At 41.7% G+C, this 15,102-nt stretch overlaps 1 protein-coding gene across 1 annotated transcript in view; it reads right to left on the bottom strand.

Annotated features, from left to right (window-relative positions):
* LOC133021413 (ephrin type-A receptor 6-like) overlaps positions 1-15,102 on the bottom strand; it is a 140,626-nt gene that overhangs the window by 53,092 nt on the left and 72,432 nt on the right. The window contains exons 3-4 of the mRNA XM_061088252.1: positions 13,222-13,377; positions 9,715-10,050 (exon numbers count right to left, since the gene is read on the bottom strand). Of these exons, the coding sequence (XP_060944235.1) occupies positions 9,715-10,050; positions 13,222-13,377 (492 nt within the window). The remainder of the gene's footprint in view (positions 1-9,714; positions 10,051-13,221; positions 13,378-15,102) is intronic.

Below are 15,102 nucleotides of genomic sequence, written 5' to 3'. Positions count from 1 at the left end.
CAAACACTAACTAAGATACTAATCCTAATATTATCATTTTCATGTCTAAATTCCGAAAAATTAAATTACTGTGTATCCATCAGTGATCGGAGCTGAGTTCTCCATCATCCGGTTCAGAATTTAGTGAAGGAGGCAAAGAGATTCAATTTCCACCTTCGACATTTCCCAAAAGTCAAAATTAACACCAAAAACAGATGAACACATGCACTGCTGTGAGAGAGAAAGAGAGAAGGTTGTGAAGTAATTGTTTCTGCTTTGGAACGATATTTCACAGTAGAAAATAATTAGTATGACGTGATTTGGCTTTCATCACAAAGACACAGGTTATGTTTTAATCAATCTTCCGTTCTCCAATTATCAGAAAATGTATTTCATGTTGCAGTGATAAAACAACCTCACATGGGATTTGCAGGAAAATAAAGTTTTGGGTAAAACTTTACGAAAATAACACTTTCTTTCAGTGCGGCAATCACCTGCCAAGGTCTTTTACACTGCAAAGTGTTGATGCACTCATTTTCCCTCAGGTAACACTTTCATGAAGTAATGTGAGTCTTTCATCTTGCACCTCACTTCACCAATCATCGCAGGCACTGTACTGCACACTCTATATGGAGTCCAGTGTTTGGAAACAAGGTGCAAGGAATGATGCTTACACAGAGTCTGAAATAGGTTCATATGATCGGTTTAGTTTCAAAAATTGTATTTAAGTGCAAAGTATTCAGATACAACTGAGTCATAATTGCTGTGAGAAATAGACAGTAAACAGTGTTGACCCTCTGGAAAGCCCCAAACTGGCTGATGATTGTTGTTTGTATGATCCACTTTAAAGCAATCTAAAATAAATGTAAAATAGTTAGAACATTCAATCTCTTTGTCCCAGATTATATCATTACGTTATGTTACAGGCGGTGTAACATCTGGTGGTGCCAGTCAAAATTCAATCTAAAATAAAATCCATAATAGTTTGAGAATTTGGAACTGTTTTCCACTTCATCAAGTTGTAGAGCTTGTGATAACGTCATTATATGGGAGAGGAGCAAAGAAAAATGGGTTAAAGGGTCCACACAAAACTGAAAAATGTACATTGTTCAAATAACTTATGGAGTGTTCAGACATATTTTTAGTTTAGAAATCATATGGTTAGTTATATGAAATTATTTAGTCAAACTTAATCTTAGGTTGCAAAGATTTAAGAGATATAAAACATTTAAAGATGCAAGTTAATTTCAGTGAAAACCATTTCTGTTGCATTTCGAAGGGCAAACAACCACTGAATCACATTAAAGAGCAAAAACACAATTTTCAATTCGTAGATCTGCCACATAAATCATGCCTATTCTACCAGTTAGTTAAAACTTTTACTGTTCAGTATCTTAGAATATACAACAGCAGATGATTGGGAACAGATGTGCAGAACCTTTCAACAACCCTGTTGAAATATTGCCGAGCTCTGCATGAATATGGCAATACCACCTTATCACCTCTCACCTTTATTTCCTGCACAAAAAGCTTTATCGGGAGCTGTAACTCATTTCTTTTCAGACATGACGACACTTACGATCTATAATGTCAAACGTATTGACGTTAAACTTACGACTGGATGATGATACAAAAGATGCAGCAGATTCTCACATTCAGTGCAAAATGTGTGAACTATTGCTGAACTCCCCCCTCATAAGACACAGAGATCAGACAGGGAGAGATAACAAAATGGAAAAAACACACATTTGATCAAAATGACATTTTACTAGTAGGATTATAAAGGAATCTTATCTTTGAAATGCCCACAAGAGGAGAGCCAAACATTATGGATAAATGAGATAAGGCCTTTAAACTTCAGCCTTAATGCAGTAAATCAGTGTCACTCATCTGTCCCGACACAGTAAAAGCATAATGGCTTGTGATGTCAGTTCTTTAGATGATGAACAATCACACTTCAAACATACACATGGCCTCAATTTAAAAGTATTGTGGGAGAGGAAATGAGGGAGGGGAGGGGGGAGACGCAGAAAGAGGAGAAAAGGGAAAAGATAAAGGCTCATCACCAGGATAAATACTCTGATAAATCACTGCAGAGGCAGAGAGCTGTCGAATAAATTTATCCCGTCCCATTGTTCGGCCCTGTGTCTCCCTCCACAGGAGGCATAAAGAGTGTGTGTACGAGAAGGAGAGGGAGAGTGATGATGAAGATGACCCTGGTACTGAACAGCTGCATTGATGTATACAGCAATATAAGGCACGTACACACACACACAGCATCCGTGAGACGATGACACAAAATATTGCTGTGACACAGCGTCACATGCGCACGTGGCACCGAGTAATTGGGGCCCCCCGGGGCCGATCTCTGGGCTCGGGTGCCAAGGGCGAGCATTCCTTACAGAGCGGCAGATAAATCAGCTGTTAATAAGCCAGCGAGCATCGAGGCTCTATTTACGACCGCTCCCTCCGCAAGGCCAGAGCCACTGGCCTAACTGTGGTCTCACACTCACACACACACACACTCACACACACACACACACACACACACACACACACACACACACACACACACACACACACACACGCACACACACACACACACACGCACGTCCTTAATCATTATCAGACAGAAGAACCCCAAGATACACATGCTCATGACTGCGTGTCAAGGAAAAAAAGGATCTTGTTCTATAAAATGATATATTCTGCATTTTTTAATCAGTTCTTACTTTTTCCTATTAACCCATAATGGAGTAAGGATCACGGCTCAATCTAAGCTATTGACACACAGACACACACACACACACACACACCCAGTCATCTCAGGCAGATCTACAATAGTAGCCATTGCTTAGCACAGCAGCACAGTGTGGCGGAGAACACTATTGATTATTCCCTGGAAAGTCACCTTCCCCCTTACCCCACCCCTGCTGGTTCCTTGCGAGCCCCCCGGTTATTCTACTTGGCCAATTTGTATGGCTGTTGTTGTTATTAGTGTTTCTTTGGCGTAGCACTTTGGTCTCAGGGCACGGACTCACAGCTTTATGACGCCGTGCCCAACAAACATCGTTGTGATTTTCCCGGCCGAGTAATTAAGTGCGGGGCCGATTTGCCACCGTCAGTTAGACCATGGCGAGATGCTGAGAGAGGGCTGCCAGGGAAGGGTACGGTGGCTGAGAAGCCCGGGATCTCAAAACGCCACATTTAATCCATAACCACCGCTGCATATTAAAGTCGGTGCCAGCAGAGTAAAAAACATGGCAGCCATACATATGAATTTAGTGGACAACCCGGATACATGATGCCTTTGGCCTGTCACCAGCATGAAAGAATAAAAAAGACAAAAGGAAAAGGGTGAGGACGAGAGAGCCCCATATATGTTTTAGTATTCCGCTCGTTCGCTTTCCACAGACATCATAGTAAAATAGAAATAAGCCTCAAGAGGAAAACAAGCATGACTCATATAACAGAGGATTTAATCTTTTTGGCTCAGAGTTATTGTACATGGAGAAAAATAGAAGCTCTAATTTAAACACATTTGTGGTGCCAGTGCTCATAAACAAAAGTATGACAAATGGTAATAAATGGGGACGGCGATAAAAGTTTTATTGGGCAGGATTTGTCAGATGCAGCAACATCATTGAATCCATTTTCCTCTGCAGCGGTCGTCATCCAATAAGGGAAAATTATTGTACAATTACTCAGAACAACAGGATTTACTACACTGCCACAAAATGTGCAGCTCCATTAACAAAAGTTTGTATATCAGACAAGTTAAACTGCAGACAGGAGGGAGAGTGACAGTATTACTACATATTTATCACCACCCCTGGCCTAGTTGGTTTCTGATGTTAGGAAATGAGACATTCATCCAGAAAATCAATAATATGTGAAAGGAGCCTCAGACTCTTATATTATGTATCCTGTCCGGGCTGCATTACATTGACTCCACTATTTATTAGGAGTTCAAGGTTTGGCTTTGTTATATATTCTGATTCTCTTGTCAGGTCACTGAAGTAAAAATGCTGTTAAAAGACCCACAATTAAAGCAGAGGACAATAGGGCCTTTACAGTTTACTGTCTAAGGGCTTTCACTCTCACTTTGTTGGTTCAGATCTTCAGATTTTTCAGGTAGGTCTAGACCAAAATAACAGGTGTGAAAGGTTTCTTTGGAAAAGGTGTTTGCAGCGGGGAGAAAAACTTTATGTGATAGTTCGGACCAATGTAGGAAGTTGAGGAAGTATTTAACAAAAGAAGAAGAGGAAAAAAAAGACATGGAAGCCTCACTGGTCTCTCCAAAATGGGGGGGGGGGGGGGGGGGGGGCTCAGGTTCGACCTCAGATCCGTCTCTAAACCAATCAATGTCAAATATAGGTAGACACACTCTCCCTAAATTGTTATGTGAAACCAAAACTAACCGACAACTGATGCAACAAAGACTTGGTTCAGACTTTCAGTTGTCAAAACGTCCTAAGTGCCGTATGAAGAAACGCCCTTCAGTATAGACCTGGAACAAATGGCATGTTAACAGTATATCATCCCAGTGGATTTACCATGTTTGTATTCTATTATTTTTTCATTCTATGTTCAACCATTCCTTACATTTTGTGTATATTTTTTTGTATATGTAATGATAAATATTATCACTGCACACAGCACACATCCATCGGCCATACAATGACTGACCACTGCTCCTTCACATCCAAAGAGGACAGTTGAGGTGGTTTGGGGTGGAAGCCTCCTGAGTGCCTTCCATTGGAGGTTTACCAGGCTTGCCTAACTGGGAGGAGACCCTGTGGTAGAAGTCACCAATGGGATTACATATCCCATCTGGACAACCAGGGATCCCCAAGGAAGAGTTGGAAACTGTGGCCTGGTTGAGGGAAGCCTGGACGACCAGATCCCGAATAAGTGGAAAACAATGGATGGATGGATTTCATATCTTTTTCAGATCCTGGAAACTGAAACGAGCACTGCACCACACATAGCTTTCCACGATGGAAGATGTTGCCATAGCAATTCAACTAATGACAATACAACACACTAACTTTGGCCAAAGTGTGGATGAGGTTAATTGTCAAGCGGAACACCCCTGAGCTTCTAAATCAACACATTCAGGTTTACCATGGGATCCTCTTTCAGTCCTCCACCCTATTCTGCACACCATTAACTCCACACTGCGTGCAAGCTAGGCACATTTTCAAACAATTCAGATTTTGATAAAGTCTCAGATTGTGCACAGCTCCGGCAAATCAGAGTGGTTTAGCTCTGTTTACTGGGGGAGACGGCGAACAGATTAAGACGATCAAGGCAGCGATGGTTAAAGCCAGAGTAATCAGAGTGAGGGAGAAATGACACACTCATCAGGAGCTGACATTAGAGCAGTTCTAACCCTGGAGTCACACATGCTTCAGTGTGTTGATACGCAGAGAAGCAAACTCTCGTATCAGCTCAGAGTTTGTGGATGATGGCATAATGTCATTCTGGATTTGTGCGGTTCCTACATCTGCCTCCGGGGGAGTGAAACAAATGAAAATGATCCGGAGCCTTGGAGTCGATGCCAAGTCAATGAGCGGCGCTACTCTCATCAGCTCCTCCCCTGTTATTCCATATCATCATGCACATCCGAGATTGTTAGCTTTACCCACCGGCTTTTCATCTACAAAAGACCGTCTGATTAGAGCCTCTCTAGTTGCTGCAAGAACATCCTGATGCATCGCCCCGACCAAGGGCCCGATCTGTATCAGTGACATACACAATTACTCAGCTGCTTCCTGTGATTAAAGCAACCCTCCACTTTCTAGGCCATTTCATTCTTGTCCTCCTCCTCTTCTTCCTGAGCTCCTCTCTGCAGTCACCACTTGTTTTCCGGTTTTGCATTATGAAACACAGCCTTGACTTTTATAATCTCCCCTGTTTATATTTCTCTGTATACTGTTAATGCTTATCCTTTTTTTGAAAACAAACTCAATCCAACTAAACAGGCAGGTGCCCATTCACATACATGCAAAGAAACACGTCACTTTAAGAAATTTTGGTGTTTTGAGTCCGAAACTTTCAGAACTCAAATTCTCAACGATTGAGTTTGAGTCTGAAACTTCAACAACGCAGAATTAATGGTAACTATTCATAAAACATTGAATTTTGAAATTGGAAAATGCAACACAATCCAGCTTTGTGTCACTTTCATCAAATTCTGAAAGTTTATCACAGTGCATGTTGTAGGATATGATAACACCTATTTCTGAATAAGTTCACTGAGATGATCTTCAGGCAGAAAAGTCTGTATTTCGAGCTGCAATGCAAATCAGTGAACAAGCACATTTTAAAACTTCTACCTGATGCGTTAATGCTTCTTTAACGAGTTCAGATGATTGGGATGGTTTGACTAAAAATCACATGATCACAGTGGAAACATGCAAACACACGGATCCCTTCCCCCTCACTCTCTTTATCCGCTGCCCACATTTGTTGTCAGCAAATCCACCCTCTCCTTCATTCTGCCACCCCGCTCTTTACCCTTCTTCTCCTCACTCAATCATCTCCTCATACTCATTTTCTATCTTCTCTCACCCTCTTCGTTTCCTCTGTCACTTCATCTGTCTCTGTCCCGCTCCGCTGCGGCGCTGCACATTCATAACCTCTCTGTCTCTCTTACGTTTCTTTTTCACCGCCTAACTCTCTCTTCCTCTCTATTTACCGCTCAGCCTTACTCGCTCATTTCCTTTCTCCTCCGTTCACTTCACCTCCCACATTCACATTCAGCTGTCGCTTGACCTCCAGCTGCCTCTTGCTCTTTTCTCTTCCTCCTGACCCAGTCACCTACTATCTGAAAACACCCAGGACTCCTTCCATCCACACCACATGTGGGCAACAACAATAAAGGTGTGAAAGGAAGCGTGTGGGCAGATACTGCTGGTGTGGTGGGTATGCAGATGGACGATCTGGTCTATCTGTAGCTGCGTTTCTTCCTCTTCTGTGAAGTTCTGTTCTATGTGAACTTTTCTTACCTTGTTATTAAACACAAACCAGCAAATTAGAAAGTCAGACACATCACAGCAGTGCCACGATCCTGGTGCTGACTTCTAGAACTGCAAATCCACTTGTAATTTCCCCAGACTCTCATTCTCATTTCTCCAAATATGAGGGGTTTTACTCCAGGCCGAGACAACAACCCCCCCTGCAGTTAATCCTCCTGCTTTGCAATTCTCTCGGTGTATGTGTGTGTTTTAAATATTGATGCATCAGATGAGCTCCACTGTTTGAATCACCAAATAGTGAAAAGGTTCTATCTGACAGGAAAGTACCACAGGCCTATAGTTTCTACTCATGCATTTGTACAGAGCTTGTACGTGTGTGCACATGTGTGCATGTGTGTGTGTGTGTGTGTTTGTGTGTGTGTGTGTGTGTTCCTCATAGGCACAAAAACCATGCCCTAACCTCACTGCCACAAAGCATTCACCAACAAATTACTGAGTTTAATTTATTTTGGGCTACAGCACATTATTACAGGAGACTCTTGATATTCCTCCCAACACAGAGGATTTCACATGGCTGCCTCACTTCTGCTGATGGCAACGCTATGCTAATGATGTTACTATTTTCTGTGCACCTTCCCAAACTGTCTCTTTTAGATGGTTCAGATGGAAGTGACTGGGAAAGCATTTGTAAGTAAGCATATTACTCCAGCATGCAAGTTTTCTTATTTTTACTTCCAAGGTGTGCATGTTTATCTTTGAGTTGTATCAATACGCTGAACTTTTGAGGCTATTGTTTTTTTTGCATTTTCGATTGTTTGAAACAAGACATTCTTCATCAAAATCAATACGCCTCAGGTCTGGAAATTATAGAAAAATTGACAAAATAATGTTGATTGAAGTTCTGAAGGTGAATCTATTTACGGGTAAGACAAGTGTAACCCTGGGTGTCTGAATGCTGTGCGTCTGTTGAGGGAAGTCATTAGTAAAGTCGAGTACTGGAAGTGCAGAAGTGGAAATTAAGCCATTTAGCTAATAGATGGGGACAGCTGCATTTCTGTAAGAGCTGGCCAATATATTGTTGACGTTTTTCAATCAGTCCTTTGCCATCTGCTTGAACAACAGTCAGTTAAATTTAGGTGGTTTGCTCCTGCCGCTGCAATCCTACCAAAAGTTTACCTCGCTGGAAAATCACTGTAAATTTTAGGGAAAAGAAAGAGAAGATTCATTGTTTCCTATGTAAAACATTTTTTCAATAACATACCTATTATTAAGAATGTTTTAGACTTAGTTCACTGTGCTGAAGCTGGGGTCAAATCACCTGTTGAGATTCATGACTTTTAAAATACATTTATAAAAAAAACCATTGTGTTTTCAAGTGGCACCTTACAGATAATGTTATGATAGCAGTATAGTTGGTGCTGTGTGATGTTGGTGTGCATGAATCCTTCTCCTCTACTTTTCTATGTTAAACACAAGCACAGTGAGAAAACCTGTAAATCTAGCTCCTAGTTGAGGTGTGAAAGTTGCATCCTATAGTGGGAAAACCAGAGTCATCAGTGCATGGGCTGGCTGGTACACTAAAGCCAACACTATACTATAAAACATAGCTATTTATTCAATAACATTGTAATTACATTTCATATGAATGTTACTGTCCATGGATTCACAAAACTAAACTCTAACAAAATTATCGGTCTGTTCTTCAGTGGCTGGGAGCCAGAAATCTGCCTTTTCTCTCGAGCATTTTAAACAACTGTTGCTCAGTGTATTAGTGATGAAATGGGTCTTGTGTGCAGCCCAGGGACCTGCCATGACTATGTGCTAAACTGGGCTTCCTAATGAAATAAAAAGGCTGCGTGTAACATTAAGTTGGCAATAAAGGCGAGAGTTGTCCCCAGTGACATAGAATAATGCATTTAATGTGTTTTGGCTGTATGAGTAAATGTATTTCTCCCACACTCCCACCGCAACAGAGGGATGGATGGAAGGAAAGCAAGTAGGAAGGAGAGAATACAGAAACAAGAAACAGGAGAGAGAGAGAGAGAGAGGAGAGAGAGAGGAGAGAGAGAAAGATGCGGACAAACAGCCAGTAGAAAAAAAAGAGGTGAGAGAAGGGTTGAGGGAGGACGGGAGCAGGAGAAGCGAGCAAAATAGAAAACACAGTGTTTGCAAATCACATATTAAAAGCATAAGCGTTCCACATAGCGAGCCATGTCCCAGAGGAAATATGGACCTTTCAGCATAAAAATCCTTATTTAGAGCAAGTAGGTAGAAACAACCTCTGCTTGGCCGCCTGCCATCATTTACAGCAGCGGTTAAGGTCACAACACAGTAAATACTAGAGGAGACAAAATGTCATTCTGATTTAAATCTAGATTTGTCTTTCTCTGCCAAAAGCAGCAACAGGTTGCAGAGGAACACACTAAAAAGCATGTTTTTAACAAAGAGTGAAAAATGATGGTTGAAAAACCACACAGAGCACTAACCTCTCTACCAAGGTCAACCTATTAACATAATGTAGTTCAAAGCAAATACTTAGAGCTAATGATAAATGTAGTTTTCAAATAAACACATATTAGCTTGAAGGGTAATACATCTTGGAAAAAAACTCATCTGCAAAGTCAGACATTTTCACTCCTCTGTGGAGATCACGGTTTTCTCGACAAACTCACTTGACACATTCGACCGTGTGTTCCACGTGTAACAGTAACACGTACAAATGCAAAATTAAAATAAAAGTGGATGTACTCACCTCCCTGATCAGTGCTGACGGTGATGATCGCTACCTGGCGAGGGAAGGAGCTCAGGTCCGACACGCCGTTGAGCGACTCGATCTCAAAGGTGTAGTTGGCGTGCGCCGAGAAGTCCATGACAGTGACGGTGGCGTTGATCAGGCCCAACGGCCGCGGCAGGAAGCGGAGCACCTCCTCGCACAGCTTGCACTGGTCCGGCTCGGGGCCACAGCGTTTGCACTGGACGTTGTAGGTGAGGTCCCGGCGGCCCCCAGTGTCGCTGGGAGGAGACCACTCCAGCATCAGACTGGTGTCGTTCAGGTTCGACAACAAGTTCCGGGGAGGAGACGGCGGCCCTGTCAACAGAAGAGAGAAAATAGATATTAGGTGTTTGAGAAGACTTTAGCTAAATTTAAGAAAAGATACACTGAGACATTGACTAAGACATTGAGGGGCTAAGAAAACAGCAACTTTCAGTCACTTTAAGAGGAAGTTCTCTTTTCCCTTCAAACTCATACAAAATCAGACATCAAATCAAGAATATCCAAAGTGCAGCCTACTGTGCACACACTTTATCATCAAGAGTATATTTTTTTTGCAAGCAAGACTAACTTTTACCGCTGACTTTATACAGGACACACTGCGATGCCTTGGTTCCCATGTTTCTGGATGAGTGTCTATCACTGCCTCAGATGTAAATGAAATATATCCACAGTGCAGCCACATGCCACCCTCCCTCCCCCCACCTCAGTGACTGAGTCTGGACTTTCATTTTCTACCAGCACTTATCTTTTGATCAGAAAACAGTCCATGGCTCACAAGCTAGACCAATATGCACAAGCAAGGCCCCCCCGCACCACATGTCATAAGGTGAAATTGCAGCACGAGCACGCAGCCTGGGATAAGGTTGGAAGCCAGTCGCTGTATGGTCATTAACTTATAAGTAGTCTTTATTATTCATATATTTATTATAAAAACTAAAATGCCGGAGGAGGCTTGACTTGGCTGCATGGATTTGTGCCCCGGTGTGCCGCCGTCCTTGTGACAAAGATGATGGATTCCGATATGCAAATGACTTAAAATCCATCTAATTACTTGGAAGTGGTAAATCTTACATACATAAAATAAATACGATCTTGAAATGGATTCGAAAGGGGGGGGGGGGGGGGGTAATGTCTTGTCTTCCCATAATTCCCATAGTTTAACAGCTGCTTTTTAATCTAAATTTTAAAATCTCGCTAAAGTTTTGCATCTATACAATACAAAATAATAGTTTATATATTGGTTAAAAGGGATGTAAACAAACTCGGATGAAAACATAATATTCTCTATTTAGCTTGATTCTAAGACAATTGTCAAAATTCAAACCTGGTTGTTTATCTATTGCCCAAATTACTATGCAGGAGGGAAAATAAAATCAAACATCATCTGCATATAGTTGAGAGGCACTCCCATTATGTGGGCGGGTACTAGAAATAATGAGAAATGCCCTGGACCCAAAATTTACCCCTGATGCACACCACTGCTAACACAGTATTCTAAATGTTTAGACAAATATTTATAATTATTATTATATTCACACAGGTACACTGGCAGTATTATGCATATATGCTTTTTGTCAGGTTTAATGTCACATATTACTGCCGTACAACACAACTCTATACATAAACCATTTCACTCCTGTGCAGTAAACATTCTCGGTTACTTCACCTCCCTCACATTTCCCTCTGCCGAGGTGTTTAGGTGCTGTGGGTTGTGTTGGGATGTGTGCGTCTGTGTGTCATGGTGAGCATTGTGCTATAGCAGGCAGCCCAGCTGTCAACAGGGTGGAGTTAAAAGGCCGGAGGGATTTGAACACTCCCCTCCTGCCAAGCACACTGTCTGCCTCGACAATGGGACGTTTCCCTCTCCTTCCACCTGCATCCCTCCATCCCTGCCTCGGCCCAAAACCTCAGCAGAGAGGAGGGCTCCTCCCACCCCTCCTCCACTTCTGTCACAGCGAATGTCCTTTCTTTCTCTCTTTATCTCTTTCCGCCTCTATCGGCCATTATCTCACCTCCTCCATTCTCTCCATCGAGGGTGAATCCACCCACCGCCCCCCCCCCGCTGCGCAACCCCACTGCCATCAGTCAGCTCCCATTCTCCTCCACGGGAGATCGGTATCATCGCCCTCTTTCCTTTCTCTCTGAACTGTCTACTCCATCCAGCCTTCACTCCTTCTCTCCACCTTTATCTTACCTCCCAAGACACCCCCACCCCCTTTCTTGCTCTCCACCTTTTGTCTTCCTCTCAGGCCGTCAGCTTTTAATCTCTGGTCTTTTTCGTTTTTTTAGACATTAGGCAAGCAGACTGTTTATGCTCTGGCCAGTGAGCTCCTGATTAAAATGCAACCCGTGATTCACGAGATTCTTGTTTGTACTGGGAGCAAAAGTGGCCTTGGAAATTAAGCATATGCTCCTGACTTAAAGACTTAGTTTAACAGCTCATAACACGTAAAATCTAGAAATATGAGTATCACTGTATGGAAAACAGTTTCCCTTATTATGTCTCTGGATATCTGAGTCTAAATTTAGAAATGAAAACTGTATGAATACTTTAGAGAAAATTGAGTCTTCTTTAAGAAGAAGTGCATCTTGCAGGGCACTGTGAATCCTCAGCACCCGCACAATAACTTGGCTTTGTCTTGCTGTAAAAGACAAATACAGTCGTTCGCCCTGGAGAGCTCTCAGACGTGGCCCCCGTCTATCTCGGTGACAGCTAAATGGCTTTTTAATTAAAGGAGAATTAGTCTGGTTAAACTGTAATTTAATGCAAATATAAAGTCATTATGACAGTCGGTGAATCATCGATGAGGACGACGCAGCTGAACAAAAGCCATGTAATTTATCCGGAGGCTCTCTCATGCACAGTTTCACACCAGATAAGTGCCGGAGACGAGACTGGATTTACGGCCACAGCAAATTCTGAGAGACCACTAGAGTAATCCACCTGCTCTATAGACAAAGTAATAACTTACCCAGACTGTTGGGTTTATACAAGGATTTAGATACAATAAGGTGGATTAAGAGTTAACAAACATGAGCCATCTTCAGAATAATATCTGCAATTGGTCCCAACTATGGCTGGAGCACAAAATGATAAAGAAATAACTTTTAAAAATATAAGACAACGCCGATAGGAACTCATTTCATTCAAGTTTTGACAGAAAACATAAACAGCCATTGATAATGAGAATAGCGCCGCGCCAAACCAATCATGTGTCTGGAATAGAGTGACAACCACGTCAGCACTTAGCTGACGTGAGTGGCAGCCGGCAGCAGCAGCAGCACATGTGTTAATGTTTGGGCTACTGCAGCCGTGCACACGACAGGAGTGAGAGCGAGAGAAAAGAGAAAATGACGACAGGAAATATTAACGAATATCAACTAAATTTGGTCTGAGGTATGTTTCACACCTGTTATTTCTGTCTGGACCGAAGGTATGAACCCCACCCCCCAGTCTTAAGCCCCTGCTGGTGGTATACTCACGTGTGCACGCCATAGTTGGGGGGTCTTTCTCAGCCCTGAAGAAGCCCTTCTCACAGCGGCAGATAGTCGCCCCTTCTCCATAGCTGTAGCTATGCGGAGGGCACTTTGAACACTTGATGTTTCCAGCGTATGCCTTATAGAAGCCTGGGTGGCACGCTGGGAGGGGGGAAGAAAGAAACAAAGTCAGGCCATGTTGTGAACATCCAGGTGAAAACATTGCATATATTCAAGGTTTCTTTTTGCACAAGGACCCAAAGGGGAAGATATTGTTTGCTGAAAGAAATCATATATCTATATCTAACATTTCCATCAATATTATATTATCATAACAACCAGAGCTACGGAATCAATAAAGACAAAAGGCTCTGAGTCTGGAGCTGTCTTGTGGCTGTCAATAATCATTTAAAATTATAATTTCAACATATTAATGAAATTCAGGTTTTCTTTTCAAACATGGAAATTGATGCAGCGTGATTCACTCAAATATAATGAGACCATCTGTTTTGGTTTCGGGAACCTTTACTCTAAGGATTATGAATTCTAATTTTTATTTTACATGACAATTATTCTAATTCTTACTATTTTCAATATTTTTTCAAACATTTGCAATGCAGAAACACACACTGATTTTTTACGGTCGCTTCCTGAATGAAAAAGCCAAGTTAACCCTGAGGATACTGTCAAAGTATTAAAGCCATATTCATCTGTATTGTGGGTGTGAAAATCACAATGAATAATTAAAACGGAGACAAATGCGTTGACAGAGAGGCCCTTCGAGAGACAACTTCAAGATATATCAACTGTTTGTCTCAGGGTCAACATTGAGCTAAGTTTTAATAGTCCAAGGTAGAATTAATGTTAATTCGATTCAATTATTATCAACAATAGTTTGATATGTGAAGGTTTTTATGTTTCCCATGCCGTCAAAAAACAAAAACATCATGATATCAGAGAAAACTGAAAAGTGTAACATAGATGTGTTGAAAATAGAAAAAACATAATTACAAAAATGCTTCTTTTCACATTAAATTCAAAGTGCACCTCGTTTGGCACCAGGCAATTTAATTATAGAGACTGCTTTGTATATGGAATTAGATTTGATGAACTTGTGGTGCACGTTTTAGAGCCACGACATAATAACTAAAATACAGGAATACAGAGAAAATTATTCAGCAGCGTTTTGGCACAGAAGTCACGCCAGAGCTGGAATTAGCAAGAAAGGGCAAGATAAAAAAAAATATTTTTTTCATTCTACACCAAAACTCATAACGAGCTGCAGCTCTGCGAGTTCTTTGAAGCCAGAGAGAGACGATTTAAACACCTCAGTTTTGTGCAAGAAAAGTTTTACCAAAACTTCTTATCTTACTGCAGAAGCCGCCGTGTATGAAAGCGTGTAATGAGGAGGTTTTCTGCCGGTTCCACATTCACACAGAACACATGTATTACCATCAAACCCAAGTTTTATCTATTAAAAATGTTTCTATTGAGTAGAAAAGGTGGCATTGTGAATCTCCCAAATGCAAATCTGGCTCCTTTCTGAGGCTAAAGGAGAAAATAAGCAAATAACAAACTCAAAACTGTTTCTCTTGGAAAAAGTGAAAGGAAAGAAAGAAAGTTACTGCTCCAATGAGAATTTGACTAATAACAATACTGCAACACAAACAAACAGGCGTCAACACAACAAGTAAAAGCGATATCGCTTATTAGCAAAATGGACAGCAACTCTTTTTTCAGTATATTTTCTTAACCTCCAATGCACCTCCCCGTCACAAAACTCTCCTGCCTGGTGAGATTTCCACCGCTGCCGGTTGTCACCAAGCACATCGATTTAACAAGGTAACACAAGCTGAGCAATTTGAAGGGATTCACCTTGAAGCACCG

This window comes from Limanda limanda, chromosome 16 (genome assembly GCF_963576545.1).
Source record: "Limanda limanda chromosome 16, fLimLim1.1, whole genome shotgun sequence".
Classification (NCBI taxonomy): Eukaryota; Metazoa; Chordata; class Actinopteri; order Pleuronectiformes; family Pleuronectidae; genus Limanda; species Limanda limanda.
Note: the sequence above shows the minus strand (reverse complement) of the source record. Positions and strands in the feature narration are given on the sequence as shown.